This window comes from Betta splendens, chromosome 4 (genome assembly GCF_900634795.4).
Source record: "Betta splendens chromosome 4, fBetSpl5.4, whole genome shotgun sequence".
In the NCBI taxonomy this organism is placed as follows: domain Eukaryota; kingdom Metazoa; phylum Chordata; class Actinopteri; order Anabantiformes; family Osphronemidae; genus Betta; species Betta splendens.
The window spans coordinates 27,624,218-27,650,516 of record NC_040884.2 but is presented as its reverse complement, the minus strand read 5'-3'; the positions used below and the strand labels follow the sequence as shown (position 1 = coordinate 27,650,516).

At 47.4% G+C, this 26,299-nt stretch overlaps 1 protein-coding gene across 2 annotated transcripts; it reads left to right on the top strand.

The window, feature by feature from the left end:
- The first annotated feature begins 195 nt into the window (after positions 1-195).
- Positions 196-14,974, top strand: kita (KIT proto-oncogene, receptor tyrosine kinase a). 2 transcript variants are annotated; one of them, XM_029148195.3, is made up of 21 exons: positions 196-552; positions 2,773-3,030; positions 3,882-4,166; positions 4,240-4,379; positions 4,669-4,861; positions 5,011-5,197; positions 5,563-5,678; positions 5,757-5,871; positions 6,896-7,080; positions 8,225-8,331; positions 8,441-8,567; positions 9,049-9,153; positions 9,374-9,484; positions 9,601-9,742; positions 9,902-9,990; positions 10,100-10,230; positions 10,597-10,719; positions 11,556-11,667; positions 11,745-11,844; positions 12,109-12,214; positions 12,712-14,974. In XM_029148195.3, the coding sequence occupies exons 1-21, from the start codon at positions 492-494 to the stop codon at positions 12,838-12,840; spliced, it is 2,922 nt and encodes a 973-aa protein (XP_029004028.1). In that variant the 5' UTR covers positions 196-491; the 3' UTR covers positions 12,841-14,974. The 2 variants fall into 2 exon arrangements, with proteins under 2 accessions (XP_029004028.1, XP_029004030.1); XM_029148197.3 differs by having other exon boundaries at positions 197-552; positions 4,690-4,861.
- The last annotated feature ends 11,325 nt before the right edge of the window (positions 14,975-26,299 follow it).

Below are 26,299 nucleotides of genomic sequence, written 5' to 3'. Positions count from 1 at the left end.
AGGCGAGAAAAAACGAACTTCAGCCACTGCGCTGTAGGTCTGAGGCCTTTTTAGTGCTGCACCAGCTTAACGACATGCAAAGCACAGACTCATACATTAAACATCACGTTTTTTTTAAAGAACATGTATGAACCGGACAGGATCCGCTCGTCTACTCCTTGATCTGCGTGCGCGTGAGCTCGGTAACCTCCCTCCGCCCGTCCTCGTGCGATAATAGGCTGCGTCTGCGCCGTCTGCTGACGCGCACTCGGTCACAGGTACCTGGTCGCTGTGCGCCGTCCGGTCGGAAGCCCTCGAGGGAAAAAAGCAGCATGTTTGCCGACACACGACAGTTGCGAACTCTACTGGGGATCTGCGCCTTTAAACACTTGTAAGCGCGCGTGCCGGCGCCCGCACCGAACTTCCCACAACTCCGACGCGCTCGGAAAGTATAGTAGCGCCACTTTGAGCAGAACGGACTGGCTCACCTTTACGGCCAGACCCATGGAATTATGACTATGGAATATCGCTGGATACTTCTCTCCGCCGTTTTGCACTTGATCTTCCCTCCAGGTAGGAGCGCTTTGTATTCGAATGTGCGGTCAACTTGTCGGACAACCCAGGAGCGTTTCAATGGCAACGTTAATGACATTTTTTTTATTATTCATCATGGTAGATTTTATTCATATCATAGAGGAGTGAACTGAGCCACACTTCTCTTTGTTCTGGGAAGTGGTGGAGTCCGATCTAAAGGTTGCTGATAAGAGCAGACGGAGTCTCTGAAACCCAATGAGGAAAGTGGATACTTTGGCTGGTGGTGTGGAAACCAAGCGCGCTGCTTTAATAATTCATCATTTTATTCGGAGAAGGCGGCCGCATTAACACAAAAGTAATCAAACGCAAAAAGCAGGATGCTGGAGGAGATACAGAGAGTCTTTGTGATCGTGTTATGCTGCACGAGGGCGATTGGTTCATGTGTTTTTTTTTCCTCGTATTTGAACGAAACATAACCGTCTTTATGGAAATATACTGGCAACCGCTGATTCCTGGGAAGTATGCAAACGGGCGGCTGCTCTGTCCAGGATTGTGTTTGTGTTGTGTGTGTGAAAAACTGTCAGATGTGTGACATACCGAACACTTTTGCGCAATTACCACCACACTCCGCTGATTTGTTGTGTTTCTGCTCTGCGGGTGGATTTTGGGGGGAAATGTACATTCTAATGACTTTGCGTCATCTTCAGTGTGGATGCAAAGGTCAAGCTTAAAGACTCGCTTTTGTCGAATCAGCGACGCTGTTATCTCAGAACAGGTCCGTTACAGGTGTTCGCGGGGCTGCGCGTGTCATGGTCGCAGAGTGCGGGATTTCCCCAGCGATTTCCCGCAAGCCTATGTAAAGCAGCGCAGGCGAGCCGCTCCGCTCCGCCTGATCACACTAAACTTTGCGCTGCGTCGCGCGCTCGGTGGCTCCGTGGAGCCTCGTGCATCAGATACTGTCGTCTCTGTGTCCGTTTCCACCGGACAGCAAATACTGCACTCATGCCGGACCGCTGCTGTTCACGCCATGTTGATATCGTCGGGGAATCCGAGTGACTGCCACGTCTCCGTGTTTACCTGTCATGTGACGCAAGAGAAGTTTGCCCTAAGTCGCTGCACGCACGCTACAGACCTAATTAACTTTTATAAGGTATCCTCGAACTCTGCTGCTGTCAAGAAATGATGAAACCGCGACTTGACGAATGATTCACTCACTCACTCACATCACGTCGATCCATTTTTGTATCTCGTGTCTATTTTGATATCAAATTTCACTCAAGTCAAATATTTACGCATACATGTAGACAAGGAGGTTTCCCAAACGCTGTAAATATTGTCATTACTAATGTCTAAACAGAACCATATTTGCATAATGGTGCACTGCTATTTGCTGTTCAGTGATTCTGCCAATTTAAGCACACCCTTCTGACCTTATGATGAGTTTCCCTTGTCCTTGAAAGAGAAATAAACTCCCTTCTGGTTCAGGTGCCCAACGATGGACGAGCAGCTCTGCAGTGGGAGCTGCAGCCACAGTCCTGCACCGTATGAATGATGCTTTCCGGGGGAACAGAACAAATACCCATCGTGTTTTCCCCCCACACCTGCTTTGAATCGTTCCTCTCACCGCGCCCCTTTAGAAATACCCTCTCACTAGTGTCATTATGTGGCTCTCAAGCTGCTCACGTTGGGCTCATTTTAGGCCATTTGTGATAAGAGAAGGGCTTTTACATCAGCTCCTGTTTATTGTCTCAGGTCATGGGATCTCAGATTTTACGATCGCTGCTGTCACAACAAGAATCTTCACCTGCGTAGTGACAGTGGGCAACACGTAACAGTTTCATCTGCCATGTTTTAACAAGCTGAAATATATGAGCAGTGATAAAGTGTGAGCTGTACTTTAACATACTGTATTGTGTTCTCTTGACATTATAGACACAGATCAGTCTTTTACTGTTGGTCCTACAGTTCAGTGCTGAGGCTCCAGCCTACAGTATACCTCCATTAGGAACCAATGCTATAACTCAAGAAGTTCGTTGAAAGGTTTGCTCAGTTTAAATGTGAAGCCTGTACAAATCCAATATTCTGAAGCTTGTGGTGGGGCAATCCCGTTGTTTACATTAGGATCAGGGATTGAGAGAGGGTGGAGATGAGCCAGATCTACATCTAAAATATGCCCTTTTTTCTTTCCCACTTCTCCTGATCATAAGTTGTCCAAGGTGATGCATTGCAGGGTTGAATGTCCTCCATGTCTTCCCACAGGCACCGCCAAGCCCGTCATCGCCCCCGCCAACCAGGGCCACCTTGTCTTCGACCTCACCCGGCCCTTGGAGCTGCACTGCAGCGGCGAGGGGGAGATGCAGTGGCTGCGGGACCAGCGGGCGGTGAAGAGCGGGCAGAGAGCGGTGGACGGCGCGTCCACGCTGCACATCGGCAGGGCTCTGCCTTTTCACAGGGGCCGCTACAGCTGCCTGGAGAAGCGCTCGGGGGAGCGAGCCTCCGTCTACGTCTACGTGAGAGGTACGTGGCCGCTCCGTGAATTCATGACTGCTCTGTGAGACAGTCGAGCGGGATGGGATCTGGAGCAGGTGCACGCGGCCTGCCTGCTGGAGCCGAGGCAGTCGCTCGGCATTACTCACTGCAGTGACAGGGAGCAGTGTGTGTGGGCGTCTGCCCTGGACAGGTACGGTGCAGTGCAGCACGGTAGCGGTTGATGAAGCGCATCTTCCGTGTGACCCCGCCTTCCCTTGGCCCAGTGCCATCACTGTAGGCTTCATCATTTCTACTCAACACTCCACACATCAGAATTAAGGCAACCAAGTGGAGCCCATCGTCGATTGGTTACATCTGGCTGCTGATGTGGGGCCAAAACGGGCGTTTAGGCCAGTGAAGCTCAGTGACTGTGATTTCAAATGGAGCTGCCGAGTAGCTGTTACTGTTTGTCAGTTGTTGGATAAGGACGGACATCTGGAGCTGCCCCCCCCCCCCCCCCCCCCCCCGGGTCCCAGAGCTGCAGCGTGACGGCTGTGACAGTGAACCAAAACAGTGAAGTTGCTGATCAATAGCTAAACATTGACCAACAGTTTGAAAGAGTTCAGCTGCAGACAGGTTAATGATTTTAAGGAAGTTTGTTTTGACAAGTCCCATTGCTTCACAGAGTGATTGTTTTGAGTCATGTTGATATATATATATAATGTATAAGTGTATAAATATAGTATAGATCTAGTTGATTCCTACAAGCATCATTGTAGCTAAGCAAATTAAAGCCATCCTCTTTCAAGGAGTAAAACAAACTACAGCTTCACAACCGAAGCTTCCATCGACTCACGCCTCTGACACCACCTCTGATGTGCGTTTTTCGTCTTTGGCAGATCCTGAGAATCCCTTCAGGAAACCTCTGGTGTTCAAGCTGCTCGCTCGCGTGGGAGAGAACGCCTCCATCCCCTGCTTGGCAACCGATCCGAGTCTAGACAACCTGCGGCTGGAAACGTGCTCGGGCGCGGCGCTGGCCCCGGGCCTCCGCTACGCCGCCGGCCTGGAGCAGGGCATCGTCATCCGCAGCACGCAGACGGCCTACGAGGGCTGCTACGTGTGCACGGGGACGCTCGGGGGGGCGCACGTCAGGTCGCACAACTTCTCGCTGCTGGTGAAGCCAGGTGAGGCGCGCACTGTTGGGTGTTGTGTTGTTGTGTTGTGTGGATTGTGTTAAACGCGCACGCGTCTTCGCAGTCCCCACCGCGCCTCCTGTGATCGAGATGGAAGCGTACAGACGGCTGATCCTCACTCGTGGCGAGAACCTCTCCCTCACCTGCAACACCTCCAACGTCAACGGAGAAATCCAGCTGAAGTGGACCCCCCCCTTTGGCTCGGTGAGACCTTTGACCTTTGTCTGGCTGTGTGCTGTGCTGGCGGTTGTATAGATTGGCCTAGAGTTGTGTTCATGGGAACGTTGTCGTGTTTCGTGTTGTACAATAACGGCACGTTTTTGGACTACGCGCTTGGTGTCAGCAGTGGTCTTTTCTTTTGAAGCCGTGTTGCCTTCAGGGTGTCCCACGTGGTCTTCCGTGTGTGAATGCAGGCAGACGTGCATCTGTGTCAGTGTTTGTGCGCTTGGTGAGCAGACGGGGTTAACCTTTAGAGATCTCTGGGCGTTGACAGGGTGCCGTCTGGTATCCACAGCAACCAGCAAAAGTTGACGGCGATTCCCGCATCCTGGCCGAGCACTTCACCCACGTGCGCAGCTGCACGCTGCACATCGGGGAGGTCAAGCCCCAGGACACTGGGAGGTACCAGTGCGAGGCTGAGAACGAAAAGGGTGTCAGCCGGAAGTCAGTGTGGCTCGATGTTTACGGTGAGCGCGTGCGCGCGCGCGCGCACACACACACACACACACACACACACACACACACACACACACACACACACACACACACCCACACACACACCTCAGCTGGCAGCAAAGCCTTGCTCTTCAATTACCTCCTTTTCTATATTTTCCAGAAAGGGGATTCATCAGCCTGAAGCCCACAGTCAACAAAACCATTTACGTGCGTTCAGGCGAGAGTCTGACGCTGACCGTTGAAATGGAGGCCTACCCCAAACCGCGCGCCTCCTGCTGGAGCTTCATGGGCCGCGAGCTGAGGAACACGTCGGACCATGTCATCACCACGCACAGACACGAGTACACGTAAGGCAACGTGCGAACGCGGGCTTCGCCTCATGTTTTGCCACATAGCTGAATGGTGATTACACTGGCTCAGAGGAATGTGACACCTCCACTGGGCTGCAGCTGCTCGTGGACCATGGGGTTAGTTTGTGGATAAACTCTTGAAAATGTAGAAGAGAACAGTCACATTATGAAAGTAGAACAGAAACCATATAATGTTAACAGTGTTATATCTGTTTGTACTATAGAACACAATGAGATTCCCAGTTAGAATGAGCATAAGAATGGCCTTCACAATAAAAGCATAATAGAAACACCACCAAACAGTTGCTTAGTAAATATCCCCACATGCACTAGAGCTAATAACGTGTCCTCTATGTGTTTAGGTTCATTCATGAGTTGAGACTAGTGCGGCTGAAAACAACCGAGAGTGGAGTTTACAGCTTCAAAGCATCCAACGGTGACGCGTCAGTGAATCAGACGTTCATCATCTTCGTGATCAGTAAGTGTCGACCCTTTCGTCAGTGCGTCAGTTTTTGTCCCATTCGCCAAAGCACGTGTTGTGTCTGACGTTTTACAGGTAAACCTGCCATCAAATCTCACGAGGGTCCAGTGGATGGGCAGGTGCGCTGTGTAGCAGAGGGGTTCCCTGCCCCACAGATCACCTGGTACTATTGTGAGCACCCTTATGTCAGGTGAGACCCTGGAAAGCACTTACATTAATAAATGCACAATTATTATCAATCAATAGATTCAAGATTCTTCCTCCTTCGGTCTTAAATGATTAAGGTTGTAAATGAACAAGTCGGATTCCAGGATGCTCACGTATGAGGTCATTTTCACATGACACCCCAATAATATACTGCATGTATATGGCCCCAATATTTAGTGTTTGATCCTGTCTCAGTAGACATAATATGTGTCGGCTCTTACAACAGCAGTGAGGCATGTCTGCATGCAGGTTCCGGGGGCGTTTTCATTCAACACGTCTTTTATTCTGCCGTGCACACTGTGTTTATCCATAAATTTGTCTCTGGCGTTGCTGGAATTCCTCTGGAATGTCCTGCAGGTGCTGTGTTTTTTTAGGCGGGAGTTGTTTTGCAGTTTAACTCCTACGTCCGAACATTTTCCACAAAAAGCGCGAGATGCGCAACGCCAGGGTCCCAAAGGTCGCACGCTCACGCGTCGGCAGTCGGAGACTGATGATGACGGCGGAACATGGGATTTGACGGGGCCTGCCTTTTGATTGGCTGACAGTGATAAGATGACCCCCATGTGACGAGGGATTGCCGAGGGGTGACTTGTCATTGGTGGCGGAGCCGGGACGTCTGCCCGGATACGACCGCACGTGGTTCATCTATGTCAAATATAATGTGTGTCAAAGGAGGAGCACCTGGTTGCTATAGCAACACAAATCCCAAGCAGCACAGGCAATGAATCACGAGTGATTATCCAAACTTTATCCAGTCATTTTTTATTACAATCAAATCCACTTAATAGTCATTAGATGCAGTACCGGCACGCAAACGTACATGGAGATCTGAGGCGGCCTCTAGATGATACAAACATCACCTCTATTTCACCACAGCAGGAGGAATTCCCCATCATAAATAACTGAGACTTGTTTGTGCTGTTCAGGCACTCTATAAATGAGCGTCTCAGAGGACAATAGTGATCCCACCTGCTCCTTGCCAACACTGTATAATCTCCTGGCTCCAGGTGCTCCCAGCAGGTGAACGCCACACAGGAGGAGCACAACGTCATCACCATCACGCTGATCAGCCCCATGTTCGGGAAGACGGAGGTGGAGAGTCGGGTGAACATCAGCCGGGGACGCTTCAGTACTCTGGAATGCGTGGCTACGGTGGAGGGAGAGCAGGCCTACACGCTGTTCACCATTAGCGGTGAGTGGAGCACACTCTGGGCTGCAGGTACGCGACGCACGGGCAGCGTGAGCTGAAGCTGTGTCTCAGAATTGATGTAACTGCACCAAAGCTCAGTAAACCCAAACTCAAAATATTTACTAGAGACAGGATTTCAGTGTGGATTATATCACAAGTGTGGTCTTACAACTACGGGTTAGTCCATAATCTATTAGGTAAACATTTACATAGAGATAGCGCTGAAGTGATGGGAAAATGATAAGATGTTGTCACTTAAAAAAACGGACTAAGCTTTAGCCCATTGTTTACTCTGTGACTCCAAATCTGCTGTGTTATAACGGCTCCGCCATCTGCTGTGCGCACTTGCTGAGTGTGGGAACTGCAAGTACAGTGAAGTTTGTCTGTGGCCGCGTCTGGAGGCCCCGGGTTGCACGGGGCCGCGGCGCTAAATGCGGCTACGGCGGGTGCGTGTGGGCGCGGGAGGAGAGCGGGTGGGGGGGGGGGCTTCAGAACCAGGAGGCTTCAGAACCAGGAGGCTTCAGAACCAGGAAGCTTCAGAACCAGGAGGCTTCAGAACCAGGAGTTCAGCGGGAGGCCGGGCCACGCCGGGCGCCCCGGGGGCTCGGAGGTGTCAGTGCGCTGCGGCAGAGAACACACGCGGCTTTAGAAGCCACTGACAGGTTTACAGCGGATTAGTTCCTGCAGACTCGGCATTCTCAGATTTGAAGTGGCGAGAAAGCTTCTTAGCGCTAAAGAGCTTATTACACCCTACTGTACAGAGGAGCAAAACAATAAGGCATCGCAAACAGCCAGACGCACGGGGACAGAAGCCCCGAGCGTGAACAATTACTCACTGCCACAGCTGTAAAGACAGACACTAGAAAACACAACTCTGCAGTGTTGAAGGGAGTTTAGTGCAATTAAAAGAATAAAGTGCTAAATCAGCAAACTAGACTACAGCAGGGAACATTATAGTATGTAAACATACAGTATGTAATTGGATTAGTTTGACCAAAGTGGGCTTCACGGTGACTTAGCCTTCTCTGGCTTATCTTAACACCCCTCCACAATGTCATTCAGAGTGTAAACACGGGAAACCAATGAAGGAGTCTCTAATTGACTCTATTGTCACTGATCTTACCTTATCATTTCTGTCTCCCCGCAGAGACCATTATTCCGCACGGCCTCTTCACCCCTCTGCTAATTGGCTCTGTATCAGCTGCAGGCATCCTGTGCCTCGTCATTATCATGCTGTTCTACAAGTACATGCAGGTAGGGCAGCGCTCGGATCACACGCTCGCTGTAACCTTGAGCAATTAAAAAAGGGGCGAGAATCTTCACTCTTATTTTATTTGATTTCATCAATTCTTTTTATCTGCAGAAACCAAAGTACCAGATCCAGTGGAAGGTTATCGAGGGCATCCACGGGAACAACTACGTGTACATAGACCCCAGCCAGCTGCCGTACGATCACCAGTGGGAGTTTCCTCGGAACAACCTGCGTTTCGGTGAGCGGCGGCCTCCCCCTGTCATCACCATACAGTGTTTCCTGCTCCGAGCAGCACACGCTGGCAGCCAAGCGTGAGGTGTAAAGCAGCAGCAGGGCCAATGCGATGTGGAGATACAGTAAATGGGGGTTAGTCCCACTAATAAAGCCTGATGCTGCCGCTGACGTGACATCATCTGCGCAGCCTCGGGCCACTCCACGCTGATTGACCCACTCTGTCGGGCTTGAGTCACATCTGCGGTTGACAGCGCAACCAGTTCCATGGCCCATTAATGATGTAAACCCACTCCCTCACAGCAAACACAATATTGTTGACATATTCTGGGAGTTGTTTTTGACAAACCACCTCAAACAGGATCCTGCACGTCCTGGTGCCTGCGTGGAGAGCCGGGAGGCTAAAACCGGCGTCGTCCTGGGAACCCTGGCGCGCGGCCAGCTTGTGGGAGGGAGTAACAGCTTTGTGTCTGTCTCCTCGTCCGCAGGGAAGACGCTCGGCTCCGGCGCCTTCGGGAAGGTGGTGGAGGCCACGGCGTACGGCCTGTCCAAAGCCGACTCGGTCATGACGGTGGCGGTGAAGATGCTCAAATGTAAGCGCGGTTGCGAGCGGGGCTTTGCCCGTTTCACACATTTTCATAACGGCCGAGGCCTCTCGTGAATGAATGGTGAATGAGCCACTTGTTTCGCGGGTGTTGTAGAGACAAACAGCTGCAGTGTTGCAGTGGACGCGCACCTTTTCATTTCGCGTGACATGCTAATAAGCTCGCGTGTGCAGCAGCCGCGTAACGCCGCGCCCTTTGCCTCCCACAGCGAGCGCTCACGCGACGGAGACGGAGGCCCTCATGTCGGAGCTCAAGGTCCTCAGCTACTTGGGAAACCACATCAACATCGTCAACCTCCTGGGAGCCTGCACCGTGGGAGGTCTGCCAGCCCCGTAGTCCCGCAGTAGCATTTAGCGTTTAGGAGTCTTTCCCTTTCGCCACATTACGCCACATTTGAAGGGATCCTTCTCATGCGCAGCACCTCTCTGTCTGCAGGCCCCACGCTGGTGATCACAGAGTACTGTTGTTTCGGGGACCTTCTCAACTTTCTGCGCAAAAAGAGAGACGCCTTCATCTGCTATAAGCTGGAGGAGGACTGCTACTACCGCAACGTTGCGCTGCAGGGAGACGCCGCTGGGTCAGGCTCCTTCTTATGCATAGAGAGTGTTGTAGAGAAGAATAGCGAGCGCTAGTGTTTACTACCCAGAACGTGCGTAGGAGACGGTAGTTGGACGGCAGCACGTCTAAGTGTGGCTGTGCTCGGCTGAGACCAGACTGCTCCTTTTCCTCTTCACAGCGACAGCTTGAACGGCTACATGACCATGAGGCCTTCTGTTGCCGGCAGCCCACCCATCAGCTCGTCCTCCGAGAAGTCACTACGCAAAGGCAAGCGAGCCAGCCATTCATCGGCTTCCGCGGGCCTAAAATACACCGCAGCCGACTGGAGTCTTATGTAATTGCGGAGAAACAAGCGGGGCTTTGTTTGTTTCCTCAGGTGGCTCCTACGTCGGCGCCGACCCAGACAGCGAGCTGTTCGACGAGGACGGCACGGCCGTGGACACCGAGGACCTGCTCAGCTTCTCCTACCAAGTGGCCAAAGGCATGGAGTTCTTGGCCTCCAAAAACGTGAGCGGCAGCCCCACTTTGCATATTTTAAAACAACAACTGTCACGCGGCACATGTCGGAGCACGCTGCTGAAAGATTCATCGGCGGCGGAGCCGGCGCTCCTGTGGCCACTGAGCTCCAGTGAGCTCCAGTGTCGCTCGTTTGTGGGTTACAGTTTCAAGTGTGGAAATTCAGGAGCAAACAGCATTAGGAGACCTTTTGATCCATCCGTCCATTTTCTAGCTGTTCGGGGCTATTGCTGAGGGTGGGTGCACCCTGAACAGGTGGTCAGTCCATTGCAGGGCCCCATTTCATCCAGGGCTGATCAGTGTTTGAGCTCGATTGTGTCGTGGGTCACGGTTTATTAAAAGGGGGCGTTTTTTCAGTGTATTCACAGAGACCTTGCTGCCAGAAATATCCTCCTGACTGAAGGAAGGCTGGCGAAGATCTGTGACTTTGGCCTGGCCCGGGACATCACCACAGACTCCAACTATGTAGTGAAAGGAAATGTAAGTCTGCAGATGGTCTGTTTTTGCAAAATGTCTGAAGAAGGTTTTTAATATGATAAATTGTCCAAATAATGTAATTTTAAGTTATTATTCCAAAGCTCACGGTTTTTATTTACCATGAATTTAACTGATGTTGCATCCTGTTGTCCTGTCTTCATAAGCTGTTTGCAGGTTTAACGTTATGTAAATTAAATGTTTGCTGAGACGAGATTTGTTTAAATTAAAAAGGGACGCTCCACATGAAATAGTTACTACAAAAGCTCATCACAGATTCACATCAAAACAAATATAGTTTATTCATCTTGCAGGATTTAGAAAAGATGCTGTTAAAAATCAGTCTGTCATTTAAGCAATAAATAAAAAAAATAATAAATTCAATAATTCAAGAAAACGAAAAATGAAAAAAAATATAATAAATATAATCGCATCTGGAAGGTAATTAATTAGTTGTATTTGTAAATGATCATTCAAATGCTAGGGTCTTGTCATTTACTTTCTATTGAGTAAATGAGAAATATTCAGTTGTTAAACTGAGGTCCTGATGATTTGGCGTTTTCTTCAACCGGAGGAATACGTTCTCCTCTAACACTGTTTAATTTTTCTTTTTGCTTTTGTTGACTCATCTGTTTGATTTAGACAAATGTTGAATTAAAGTATTAGCCTTAAGCAAAGCATAGCAAACAAGGTGGCTCATGGCAACGCAAAGCTAACACAGAGCTATGTGTGTCCTTAAAGTGCGTATGCGCGCACTTTGCATTTGCCACGAGCCCCTTAACTCTGCAGTGAGGAACCGACAAACGAGCCTTTCGTCCACTTAGCGAGTGCTTTTCTTCCAGGCTCGTCTCCCGGTGAAGTGGATGTCTCCAGAAAGCATCTTCGAGTGTGTGTACACGTTCGAGAGCGATGTGTGGTCCTACGGCATCTTGCTGTGGGAAATCTTCTCACTCGGTACGCGCAGCCCCCCGTTCTGTGTGTATTTGTCCGGCGGGCGGCTTATCGTAACCCAATCTCTCCGCTGAATGTAGGAAACAGTCCGTATCCCGGGATGCCTGTGGACGCTAAGTTCTACAAACTCATAAAGGACGGATACAGGATGGATGCTCCCGAGTTTGCGCCCAGCGAAATGTGAGTGGTTGGAGTGAGACACGAGCGCGTATGAAAGGTGTTGAAGCGAAATGCAAGTGTTCATAAAATACCCATAAGAACGGTGGTGTGGTCAGACGGACGGGGGTGGTGAGAGAGACAGAATGAAATGTGGGGGACAGCAGCCTGATATAACCGCCCTTTGGCTCAAACACAAACATGGGGACAACAAAGCTTTAAGAAGATAAAACAATGATGTAATCGATGTACTGAACCACCATTAAAAGTGTTGTGCGCTGTGCCCAGGTATCAGATCATGAGGTCCTGCTGGGAACCGGAGCCCTTCAACAGACCCTCCTTCACCAAGGTGGTGGAAAGGATTGAGCAGCAGCTGTCGGACGCCACCAAGCACGTAGGTGGAAAAGCGGCGAGCCGGCGGCTAGCGCGCGACCAGCGTCCTCAGAACCTTCAGTTCTTTGAACGCCGGGCGAATGCTGCAAACGCGCCGGGCATGTGACCGTGGGAAAGCCCTGCTTTAAAGACGCCTCCCGAGCGCTAGACAACGCGATTCAGTGAAGGTCCGGGGCGTCTCGCATGTGTTCGAGTCCTCGGCTCATCTGATGTACCCAGGCTTCCCATGAGGGCCTGCATTGTTCTCTGCTGGAACACCCCAACAGCAACCAAGATAGTGGAAAACAGAATTATTTTTAGGCGTTGCGTGACAAGTTTGTGCAGAAGAGCAACTAAGGAGGCTTTGAGCAATCGGAATAAATGATGAGCAGGATTTTTTCTCTGTGATATTAGTTAATTTACATATAAAGAAAAGCCAGCTAATGCAGATGAGACGACCTCTGAGCTGATTTAAAGCCTAACAGCAGTCCTCTTTCCTCTCGACCTCTTCTTTGCCAGATTTATTTGAACTTCAGCTCCAAGCTCCCTGCGATCCCCAGAGCCAAGGACGACTCCAGTTCTGAGCCCTTACTGGTCCAGCACGAGATCTTCCTGGAGGGGATGTCCCTCAGAGCCCAGCGGGTGTGAGGACCCGCCCCGACCCGCCCCGACCCGATCCGACCCGTCTGGCTGCCTCATGAAGTGCCTGTAACATTCCACCACAAACCACCTGACTACTACGTCCGCTCGCCCCCTCCCACCCCCCTCTCGCCGTCACGCGTTGAGAGTCGAGGGGAAATTGCCGCCGATTTCTGGCAAATGAAACAAAGGAAAAATGTGTTTTGTGGTTGTTACTGCCTGCTGATCGGACTGATTATAGGGAGGACAGCTGGACCCATGCTCCCCTGCTCCCAGCTACGAGCAGTCACTGGGGAAGGTGGAGGGACGTCAACCATCAACCGTTACTCTGAATCCGTCGCTCGCGTTTTTTTCCTACATATTTCATAAAACTTGTTTAGCGCATGGAACCGTTGCTCTTTATTTCCCGGAGGTTCATTTTCCTTTTTACATTTCATCTTTTGTTGTCGACTTCTGGTCGACTGTTGCAGTTGTTGGAGGTAAAAGGAAAAAAAGAGCAGATGAGGCACTTGAACGTCACATCTCACCACATGATACAGCTTTTATTTCCTTTTTTTTTTTTACTCTTTTATTATCAGTGTTATTCCAACTATTCTATCAGATCTATGTTTATATGAAGGAGATGCCTTTGTTGGCCAATATATATACTGGAGATGGTGAATAAGCTATGAGATGGTTGGACTCAACATTTCAGCTTTTTTATGTAATTGTTTTACTACCTGCACAGCGTCTACTGGATATGTTACATCTGTTAATGGATGGTAACACTACACACACAGTTATGGCATAAACACGGTACGCTAGCTTTTATTTATGTGCTTGTTGACTGTATATGTGTACATACCTGAAGGTAATGCTATATATGATGAGTTGGGAGGAGTCAGCGTTCTCAGCTTTGTTACTCTAGCAGGTAAAGCAGGTGTTTGGTTTCACGTTCTATTGACAGCTGGGCTGCTGGAGAGTTCTGGCGTTGTGGTGTAAATAAATGTTTGGGTTTGTGCGATTCCTCACCTGCTCCTTCCAACGTATTGTTCCTTGTTTACATGCATCATCGCAGGTACTGCCATTTCTGAGACGTGTTCTGTTTGCTTTTCGCCCTCCTTCCCTCCTCTACAACGGGAACCTTTTAGTCTTGGCTGACTGTTTGGGCTGTTGGTGCGTTTCTGCCCACGCTTTCCACTGGATTTCTGCATTGAACTACTGTAAACGCGGCGCGTCGGAGTTAAAGTCGAGGCGATGCTGGTGCGGTGTCACCCAATGGGCTGCACTGTTCCCTGAGGCAACAAGCCAGAGCAGAGCACAGCCGACGCTGGCTATGAAGCTCGGCTCAGGGTCATCGCATTGTTCTCCGGCCAGTAGCTGGTTTCCCATCTGTCTTTCTTCTCTTTGTATCCAGCTGTTTCCTCCAGCGGAAGCGGGACTTTCAGCACCTCTCAGCCAGTAGTCTGCATCAGTCCAGACCATTATGATTCCCCTCTTCCCGCTGGTGGATGTTGTTGGGAAGAGCACCAGGAAAGTGTCCTGTGTGTGTGTGTGTGTGTGTGCGTGCGTGCGTGCGTGCGTGTGTGTGTGTGTGTGTGTCTGCAGAATTAAAAGATTTATTAAGAGGTGCCACTACTATCTATCTATTCATCCAGTCGTGTAGGCTACTAACACTCCACAGTCTCCGCTCTGTCTGTTTGTAAATAAAAATGTGCGTATATTGTAAATTGATGTTTATGCTTTGGAAACGTTTATCTATGAAAATGTGGTACACTGAGTTTTATTATGCTGTATTTTCTTATCTGTGCACAGATTTTTAATTGGTCAAGCAGTTTGGGTCTCTGTCTCCATGGAAACTAAAACAAGATTGTTTCAGCTAATATTTTAATTTTTCCAGATTCATCAGTCCAACCATTTTTTTCCCGCTTGGTACCTACAAAGAACACAGATTCTACAGTAACAAACAGTTCAGTACAGTAGAAGTAGGTTTCATCCAGAAAAGATGAGGAGTGCTCCTCCTTGTTACCCTGAACCATACAGTAGTTTTCATGCAGTTTGCTACATATTTATTAAAGGTTTTACTGCTACTATGTAAATTTTACGCATTGCTATTACATGTGTCAATGTAAATAAAATTGTGTACATTGGATTAACAATCACAGTTTGTGGTCCTTTTTAACGAATGCACCCTGCTCCACACGCTGCTGGAACCCAACATGCTCATGCCTCTGACTGACGCCTGACAATCCTATAATTCCAAGCGCGGTGCCATCCGCGCGTGTGTGTGTGTGTGTGTGTGCGTGTGCGTGTGTGCGCTTGCAGCTACTTGTCCCCCGAGGCCCTTGTCACCAGCGGTTCACATCATCTCCGCTCTGCTGCGAAATGGAAGCCGCTGTAAGTGGATCTCGTGGGGCAGAGCCACACGCTAATGTAAAGTGGAGTAATGGGGTGACGCGCTGTCGCTCTTCCTGCTCAGACTCCCGAGTCCGTTGGCCGGGGCCCAGAGCAGGACATCTGGCTGCGAGGGGAAAGCCACGAGGAGGACAGCAGCAAATTCTGCGTGGGCAGAGTCCATTGTTTGACAATCTAACTGATAAGACCCGGGCAGGAAATCCCACCATTGGAGCAGAGTGGTTGAGTGTAAACGTGTCATACTCAGACTTGACTGTGAGTAAGATCTGTCAGAAACTCAACCAGACTTTCACACGGCTACATATGTAGTAACTAAATCTGGTGTCATTTTGCCCTCAGGATTGGGTTGCATCTTTTTATTTGTCTAAGAAACTGACGGTTGATTTCCTGAAGCTAATGCTAATTGAGCTGTGGCAATACAGAGTCTGTCATTGTTTCTGTCATTCTACTGTACCAACCAACGTTCAAAGTGGAAACGATGCTGAGTTTCAGGCTCAAAAGGCCGAACATGCTGTGCAAAAGATCAACACCACAATATAAAAATGCCCACGAGATCCCGCCAGTAAAATTTAGTGTTTATTTAATGTTACACAGCACAACCATTGTCTGGGCTGCTTTGAAAGAATGCATGTGCTTGTAAGACAAACAAGAGCTTGAGCTGTAAAGCCGTTTTTTGTGTGTGTGCGTTCCCTGTCAATATGTGGCGGCTGAAGTTGCACAACTCGCTGTGGTTCCTTGCTTTGGTTGTAAATTTGATAAGATGTCACTCCCCCCCCCCCTTTTCCGACACTGTTGGTGGTAAATCTGGCCGTTTTATATGAAACACCTCCTCCTGTGTTTAATCTCCAGATGAGAAAGAGGCAGGACAGTCGTTGCTCGTCGGCCGGTACAGAGATTAGGAACAGCCCGTCTTGACAGGAACGCGACTTTGTCTGGTTTCTGATTGTCTGCATTGCTGCGTTCCAGGAATTATGAATCCTGTTGAAACTCCTTCGCCTCCAGCTTCACTAATCTCCGCTTTATTAAGAGAAAGGGACATTGAACAGTTCTCCTCCGGGGCGTCTAATAAATTACCTTCTTTGACCACATCACAATGTTTTTCCTTGGCATCATGTGATGCTTCATGCCGTACTCACCATGTGATGTTCAAGCTCCGAGTGATTTTTTTTGAAGGCAGCTATGTAGTGGAGATAACATCAAGTCTTTGGCTGAAAAAAAAGTCTTGTCTTGATGTACAGTACAGCAGAACTCATTCCCACTCCCACGGTCTTCCTGGGCTGAATAGTAGCATTGTCACACTCGCTGCTCTGCATAAACCAAACTACTTTCCATAAGTCATTCCATACACAAACGGCTGATGAAAAGAGGCGACATGAACGCTTTATGTAGTCAGAAACGGTGCGCTGGGCTCAAGGCGACACAGGTGACACTGTGAGGCACTTTTGGGGTCACCACCACTTCCCACATTTGCTCAAGCTGCTCCGGAAACACGCCCTCCTGCGTGCACCCTGAGAGAGGGGTCCCGCTGTGGGCCGCGAGCCAGAGGCTCGTAGGCACAGACCACAGAGAGGGAGAGATGGGCGAGCGAGGAAAGGCGGCGTGCATGCAGAAGGGCGCCGAGGTTGTGTGTGTGTGTGTGTGTGTGTGTGTGTGTGTGTGTGCCTGATATGGGGAGTGGGCAACATTTTATCTAAGGTACACTGCACTTCCTTATGCTGAGAGGGAACCTTCTGTTCCCAAAGTCAGGTCAGTAGCAGGCTACGCTCAGGCCTCCAGCAGATGGCTGCCATTTGAACACTGGGCAACAGTTATTCGACAAACTAATTTGTGACATGTTTTTGGGGAAAAGCAGAGTTTGTTCCCTACCTCCGTCTTCCTTAAATCCTGGTGAATTTCAGGCCTCGCTCCTGGGATCAGGCCTGTGTTTTCTGGGTTAGTAGTGAGGAGCTGAAGGGAGAACTATTCTGTAGCCATAGTGATGAAGAAAGCCAATAAAAAGGCAACAAGTCTAACAAAACCGGCACATGAGGAAAAGAGATCCTGTAACAGGCTCCACTATAAACCCACATACGGTTTAAAATCCTTTTGCAATTTTACTTCAATACACGCCATATTCCATAAAGCCTGGAAGGTTTCAGGCTGAACGCCACAGTTTGACGGAGGGGGGTTAAGAGGGTTTAGCAGGTTCATGGCACGAATGCAATAACTGCAGGACAGGCCATAATAACAGGACTGAATATTGCACACTGTAGATAGTGGAGATTAGAGCAGGGTCACTGGGAACACTGGTGAGGCTTACACCAGTGGGTGAAACCAAAGGATGAACCAAACAGAGTATTGATCATAAACTGAGGTGTATGTGAACACTTCTTTTCAGTCAACACGCTGTATTGAAGAAGAGATCCGATCTCTGAGTGGCTATTCATCTTTTAATCCCTGCACGAGAGAAGAAATTAGTCACGATGCAGTGGACAGTCTACGAATTCTTCCCTGACGCCACCTGTTGGCTCATAAGAAGGTGACCCGAGGCGACGCAACCGTCACAGGCAGCTCTTTGATGTGAGCATGGGAGTGTGTTGGGGCCATGTCAGCGTGTTGGCCCCGGGCCCTGGGGGCCTCGCTGAGCTTAATCTTGCCTTGTTTCACCACACCTGAAGATGCCGACCAGCTCCGGGGGCCTATTCGTCTACTCACGATGCAATGTTTACACCAGAACACAAAAAAGGTAACCATGGTAACCCATAGCAGCCGTTTTTTTTTAATATGCACATAAACCAATCACACAACAATACAGTAAAAGTTCAAACGGCTCCAAAGGCTCTGTTGTCAACTGCAAATCCGAGCGCTGACGCAGATGAACACGTAACATGCAGCACGAAGGGTAAACGGGAGCGTTTTCCCGCACGCAGGAAACATTCCACTGGTCAAAGGGAGATCGCCTGTCTGCTCATTAAATATTGAAGTGGTGCTTCGGGCCTGACAAAGGGAAGGTATTGGGTTCATTTTAATCTGGAGCTCGGCTCCTGACGCTGGCTCAACGTTCCCTTTTATTGCACGCTTCACTGTCTTATCTTGATTTAACAGCAACGGTACGTCTAATTTCTGTGTGTTGGTGAGTTCAAATATCACAGGATTCATTTATGTAAATGTACAAACATCAACAATCCAATCAGGTCGTCTGAACAACACATCTTCTCTTAGCTCTCTTTCCCATAAACTAGTTTCTTTTTTACAATAATCTGGAATTTCCCTTATTTACATATTTATTCATTCGACTGGATTCATGCGACTCCAAATCACTGGAGCCAAGCACTGTTTGTTGATTTTGAGTGTCTGACTGTAAAGGTTCCAACACAGTCTGTTGCTGTTAAATACAGTTGTTTCAAAGATCCTCATGTTTATTTTATGATGTTGTTAAACATATGTAGGACATTTCATTTCAGCATATGTCGCAGTGACTCAGGTGGCGAGCGCTCTGAACAGACTGTAGTTATGATCCCTCGGCACCATCACGGATGGCGTAGAGATAGAAACGTGGGACAACATGCCCTGGAGTCAGGTATCCAGGTTGTCTGCAGTCAGATGATCTATTCGAGCAGCTCCTGGCCTCAAATTTTACTACATATGACTCTTATAAACTTGTTTTTCTAAATCAAATCCCGGAAACAACTGTTTTTTTGTGCATTTATTGTAGACAACAGAATGTAACGATCTCACGAACCCACAGTTTGTTCACAGTGGAACATAAAAAACAAACGTTTACATGAAAAGAAAGGAATGTTGTCCAATTCTTGTCTGATGAAGGGATGTCTTAAGATGCACCACATATTTGAAACTGGTCTGGGGACAGTTCATCATCTGGACTCTTCTAGCACAAAGCAGCGCTGTTGTCATACAGTAGATGCATTATCGTTTGGCTTTAAACCTCTCTGTACGTCAGACCCTCCTTAAGAAACATGTCACATGGGGGCATACGCTGCTGTGAGTCATAGATATACTGTAGCTTTTCACCCAAAAGCTTAGTTTCAGATGTCTCAACTTGCATATTTTGAACAGCAACATAATCCTTTGATTGTCTTTTTCAACAGTTGAACATTACTGGAGAAGTAACTCTGGATTTACAGACATTGTGACTGGTCACAGCTTCTAGTGTGTTTTAAACCTGAACAGGCTTTGTTGACGACAGACAATCCTCAGCCTTGTTCTCTTAAATGGAGCCCAGATCTTGTTGATTGGTTCAACTAGATCATGCATCAGACAAGGCTCAGGTGGTCATGACATACAGTATGTGCACAGAATTGAAGCACACCATGACCAGACTGATGCTTTCCAAGGGGGCAGTGCATGGCAAACAAAAAGAAGTTGAACGCCATGTCTGTAGCTCAACTCCAAGCTGTTGGCTTAAGAGGTAGGAGGTAGGAATGTGTAGAGGCAAACCAAGTTTTTTATAATTTACTCTGAGGTTTCTGAAAGTGTGTTTAAATCCATGGTAACCACTTTAAAGGCACAACTCTATTATGATACAGCACAGTTCCCAAAGAGATGGAAAACATAAAATACACAACAACAAAATGGTTGTGCCGTCATACATGCCCACATCACCTCAAAACAAGATAATCTGCCGATTACGCTGAAAGGATGTTTTACTGAGATACTCCTGCAAGCAAGCGTCCTGTCATGACAGCTGTAACTATGTGTCTGGTATGTCAACATAGTTCACTGAAGCGTGAGTGGAGGAATCCGCTGCAGCCATTAGGTTGACAGACAGATATTTAGTCATTATAGGTTTAATGACCACCTGTCTGCATGTGCTCAAGAAAAACAGGTAAGCGAAGGTCCATCACAGTTGTGTTATAGTTAATACCAGAATTTACCCTCTGCTCTGCTCAGCCATCTGATCTGAAATGGTAACAGTGGTACAAATCCGGAAAATCAGGCATAAATTCATGTGAATGTCCTTGGGTGTGAGTGGAGTCAGACAACATGTGGAGAGAGTCCACTAATGACTAGTCTTAATCCTTTGGTCATAGTCAAGGACAAGTGAGAAACACTCACCCCAGCTGACAAGTAGTGTGCTGCCCAAGGGCAGGAGGAGATGGGGCTAATACTGCTAGCCCTGCTGTCAGCAGACAGACCAGTCCTACTGATCACGATATTAACCACAGGTGTCGACAGTAAAATCAGCATTTAAGACAATATGAAATCAGTGTTAGACGAGCCACAACTTGGGAACAGTTATCTGCAGGGTCCCACTAGTTTTACCACCTTTCTTTTTTCAGATATGGCTATAATACCTGATATGATGCCACGTCTGGGTTGTCTGGGATGCCAAGGTGATTTCAACATAAATTCTTCATCACCGCATCCATTTTTGACATGCGATCGCACGCCTTGCCTCCAGATGTCTTATGAAGTAGAGTAGTGTAAAAAGGCCAAGAATGCCTGTGTGTATTAGAAATACTGGGCCTGATGGATCTGTATTTGTAGGCAGAGAAGATGGAATCTTGGGAGCACATACAGGCAATACATTACATTTCTGTTTGTTGTCTAGTTTCTATTCGATTGATATATCGTGAGTATGAGTCAAGCCACTTCAAAACTAGATAAACTAAAATGCAAAAATAGGATTCTAGCCATAACAGGCAACCCAAAGCAGAGTAACATGATGGGGTCTCAAAGGCAAGAGTCTCTTCATAGATCTAAAGTGGAAACACAAGAGGAAAAGAATGTTTAATCTTTGCTAATGTAGAAGATGTTGCTGACAACAAAATGTAGTTGTTTGTTACACTTAAAACTGGGTCATAGACCAGTTTTTAATTCCTGGCATGTGTGCAGACATTTGAGGACAGAGAGTGTGAATTGACAACAGTGTATATGTTTTAGGGAGAATAGTTCAAGTCCCAAAGTGAAGCCTTGCGGTACACCACGCGGGACATCAGAAGAGGAAGACACTGAAGTGATGCTAATCTGTTTCACATATGTCTAGGGCCCTGTCCTAAATGCCTGCTACATCTTTCAGTTCTGCTGAAAATACAAACAGTAATCTGGATGATTCTTTTGTGGACCATCCTGGATGGGTCTTGCGTAGAGCATTTACTTGTTCAAATTATTCAATTTAAGAGTCCGAGGAGTTGTCAGGAAAATTCTTTCAAAATCAATAAAAGATAACAACTTTTCTTTTATTGGATAACACGTCTCCTCCTAAACCTTCAATTAAACTGTGTTGTGAGGCTTTAGGCCTGCTTTATTAATTTAAATGGGATTAGTGGCCAGCCTCAGCTCAAAGCAAGTGGCTGGTTTGAATGTGAGACAGTGTCACGAAAGGTCCCTCCATGCCAACCCCGACTGTGGAAATGATTAGCAGCCGTGAGGGGGTGTGAGCCTGGTTCATCCTTCCTGCTGTCGTTCCAGCATCCACAGATATTCTGCCTGGATTCCAGCAGATTCCTTCACCTGCACATGATTTCGGGGGCCATAAGTGAATATTTTCTGTTCAGCTGTTGTGCTTTTGTAAGCGTATTGTTGGTGTTTCTAGGCTTAATATGCCTGAAGTCAGGCTGCCCCGAGGATACTCACTGTTATTCTATGGATAACTGGTTAAAGCTGTGTGAAACGCTACAGGATGTTTGGGGGTCAGTGACGAGCAAAGGCAGCAGATTCTCCAAATATTGAATCAGGCTTTGAAAATTTGCTCTAATGTTACTTTGGTCATTTCATAATGTTTTTTTATGGAACCCATCTGAGGACTCAAGAAAGGTCTGAATTTAAATATTCCAGATACATTTTATTTCAAAACTATAACCGATGACTTAAGAGGTTAAATGTAGACTTGTGTTCAGGCTAAACATACTTTTTACTGCACTATAAGTCTTTATTGCTTCACCTTGTGTCGCGTGCACCAAACATCCTGCTCCTGCATTCGTTATTTTCAGAGTGAGGATATTGGTCTTCCTTCCCCTTCAGTCTGTGCTGTTTGCAGCTAAATAAACATCCACATGCACACACGTTCTCTCCCTCTCTCTCTCCCATTCTTACAACCCTGCTCAGTGGAACCATATGTATAAATGCTCACAGGCAGAACAAAAAAGCGACACCAGGATCATATGGTACATCATTAAGAGATACACGTCCAAACTAATTAACCTCATGGAACCTGAGCCTCTGGAATACTGCATGGAGGACTAGGCTTGGAATGTCACAGTTTTATTAGGTTTAGATGCAAAACAGCTTGGTCAGATTTAGGAAAATGTTGGCATTTGCGTTACAATTTGTTATTTGAGAACAACTTGTAACTTTAAAATAGCCTTTAAAAGACCAAGACTTTTACGAAGTTGAACAAATCCAGCTGCATCGCTACTTTCCCTCGCTCGCCATCTACCACTGGTTCCACTGGTAAACTCTGGACTCCACAGATTACACTGGAACATGCCTGTGTATAATCTGCTGGCACAGATAACCTCTGCGTTGGTGTTTACACTCTCTCTAACCCAGTTAGTGTTTTTCTGGATTCCTTCCAGCTGCTTCAGTTTCAGGTTTCTACCATGTGAACAGACCTGAGCCATTGTTAATGTTATTCTCTCCTGCATATAATATATATATATATAATACCACTTCTCCCTCCTCTAATTCTATTCCCTCGATGTGTTTATTTGACGCGGTAATTTTATATTGCAGGCTAATCTCAATCCTTCATTTCCTTTGAGACACATGGAGAACATTATATGAATGAATAATATTAGAGTGTGTCGAAGCTAATGTGGCTTCAGGTTGGTGAGGTGCTTTTTATTAAGATCTGTTCCTTCTCCAATGGTTTCAGTTCCTGTTTGTTCTCTCCCTGCTGCAAATCGCTTTCACAAAATCATTTGCACATTGTTCCACTACTTGCAGAGTGTTTGCGTCTTGAGGTCAGCTTGGCACAGTGCCTCCTCAGCTGTGGCGGAGTGACCTATGATCTAACTGAACGTGTTGTTTTTCTGACTTTCTCTTTGAATATGCTTCAGCTCGTCTTCAAGAACAATACCATCACAAAGGACTCTTCCCTCTTTGTTGTGACTCTGTCACTGCTGCAGTGAAACCCCACATCTGCGGCATAGCGTAGCCGGGGACTAATGTGAATGTCCGGTGAGAGCACGGATAACCTGAGAGGGTCTCCTTCCTCTACAGCTGCGCTTGACCGGGACAACAACATTTGTGAATGAATTATTCACCAAAGACGCATGCACACCTACACACACACACACACGGATGTACGAGTGACACAGATACTCGTCTTTTCCTTGATATAAAGCGAACTCACTGCAGTTGGGTATTCTTCTTTTGAAGGAAGGAAACAACCACGTTATCATGTTATTATCATGAGAGGAAAACATCCTGAAGATTAATACTTTCTCACAGTCTCACACACACACACACACACACACACACACACACACACACACACACACACACACACACACACACACACACACACACACACACACCACCCCCAGACCCCCATGCTGCTTTTATTATCCAACAGCTGAGTGACCTCATGAGAAATCACTGGTGAATGGACGGTCCGGTCCTGTTATCTGGCTCCGCAGACTACAGGGCCGCGTAGGGCCGTAAGACACAATAACAGTGAGGCAGCACATCCTGCTTTGCTCACTAACATAATGGATAATTGTGCAATCGATTGTTGCAAACATACAGTGAGTGTTGCGTAGGAATCGGTAGGTTCATGCCCCGATACCAGCTGCAGATAGTCGCATTAAACTAACAACGATTGTTCAGGTCCCCTTGAACCAACCAGCGTCTCCCAAGGACTGATGTGGACAAAAGGCACCATGGGAAATCTGAGGCTTCGCCTGATTAAATAAACCTCCATTAAAACTATCTCCTGATCTCTCGCTGCGTTATTCACACACCAACCTGAAATGTAATAATATGAAGTCATTTTAAACAATTTAATTACATCAGTGATTTCAGTCCCAGTTCTTTTTTGGAAGGTTCTGCAATGTGATTCATCACAGATTTTGATTCTGCAACCTATGCAGCATATTAATATATACTGTGTTATAGCCAAACTCCAATACTTGATTCTCCTCACGCCTCAGTCCCCATTCATACTTTCTTCTGTTGTTATTTACAAAAAAACAAATCCAGTATATTTCACCTTCTGTTGTTCAACTCGTTCCCAAGCATAAGACGATTTACCTGCAAGGATGACTTGATAACTGGATAAAACCATGTCTGCAGAACCACTGGTTCAACCACAGCGCACCGTGACTGACAATCAACCCACAGTTTGCTTCTTAAACGACTGGATGGGTGTCAGCTGTAGGTTAAATCAGGACCTCGATCAGCCATGTGTTGGCAGACGCTTGGAGAATTGTTGTCATGTTTGTGGTGTTACACACATCTACAGGACACACATCTGGATCAGTCTTTAATTTAAAGGGCAACGAGGAAGTTACAGTATTTGCAAATCCTTTCCCCAATGCACAGACCACAGAAACGTAAAGTCTCCCAGCTCTGGAGCATCCAAACAGTCCAGCCGCTGCAGTAAGCTACACGTTACATGATTACACACATCATTTGAGCTTTTTATAGGATTTGAAGAAACAACTCTCCTGAACTCCACATTACCTCCTGCTGCTGCCAGGCCTCAGCTCCCCCTGCAGACAGCACCCACAGTTAAACGAGGGATGAGCAGCCTGGCTTACAGTAACTGCAATTAATCATCAACACACACCTTATCATTATGATTGTTTGCTTAATGCGGTTAATTACGGTGTTTTATTGCGAAGTTGAATTAATTTCATTGGGTTTCCTGGAAAAGTTCAGAAGCACAATCTGGGGCACGTTCCCCCTCCCTGCCTCCAGGCACCAAATGCCACAGGAGTTGATTCACTAGTCAGACTGTTACTGTGTATCACAGGAGTCAATCTCGGCTGCCAGCGATGTGAGTGACAGCCTTGTAGAAGCAGCCTTCGAAAGCTCGGGGCACATGACAAGAATGAGATAAAGTTGCTCCAAACCTGTCAGAGAAACAAGCGTATCTGTTAAATCGATGCATGTGGCTATGTGTTGTCTTATAATGTGACTAATCCCATGTGTTGACCCCCCCTCCCCTCCCAACACACACACACACACACACAGTTGTGTTTAGCTTGGTTAGGTAGTTATTTGTGAACTGACACTTTTTAATACAGAGAAATCACAACTTGTTATCTCCGAGCAACACATCGATCAGTCTGACAGGTTGACAAGCTAATCTAGCGCCTTCCTACCTGTGGGATGCTGAAAAGCAGCGCACTATTGTCAAATGTCACAAATCTTCATCAGGATCTCGGGCTGCAGAATTCAGTCGGCCGTCGACTCACCGTCTGAGAACCTGCAAGATGCTCAGATTCTCAGGGAAGTCAGACCCGAGCAGAGATCGGGGAAGCAAAGTTAGAGCTTTACTACCACTTAGTGGTGGCGGTTATAGCTTGAAAACCCTGCAAATCAAGTGATCCTTCAGCTTCATCCTCGCATAAAAGTAGGTGGTTGCTGGTTGCTTCATAGCTGTAATAATTGATGCTCAGGCCTCACCCCTGATTCAATATAAATACACATACAGCAACGCAGTAGTCAAATATTCTGTGCTCTCCCTCATTTAATTGTCTCAGATGATCTGTCTGATTTGTTAAGCTCGTGTGTGTCTGGCTCCACCTGGTTGTCTGGGTATGTACCGTTCCATAAAGACGGTTAATGTGTGTGTTTGTGGATCACATGCATATTTTCTGCCAGTGCAGAGCTCTGCCTGGGGCACGCTTGTCCATTCATGAGGAAATGAGACTGCGTTCCTTCCGTGCTTCCATGCTCCACATGCAGGTGAGACGTGTCTCCTTCAAAGACACCAGATCGTTGTAGCACATTTGTTTCATATTCAGTGGATATGTTACTGCTTTTGATGAATGATCCATTGTTGAAACCAACGCACGTGATTACGCTTTTATCACAGCAGAGGGCATTGTTGCTCACGTATTTCTAAATTCTGTGACACTAATGGACTTAATATTTTAACAATCCACCTTTCAAACGTTTAAAG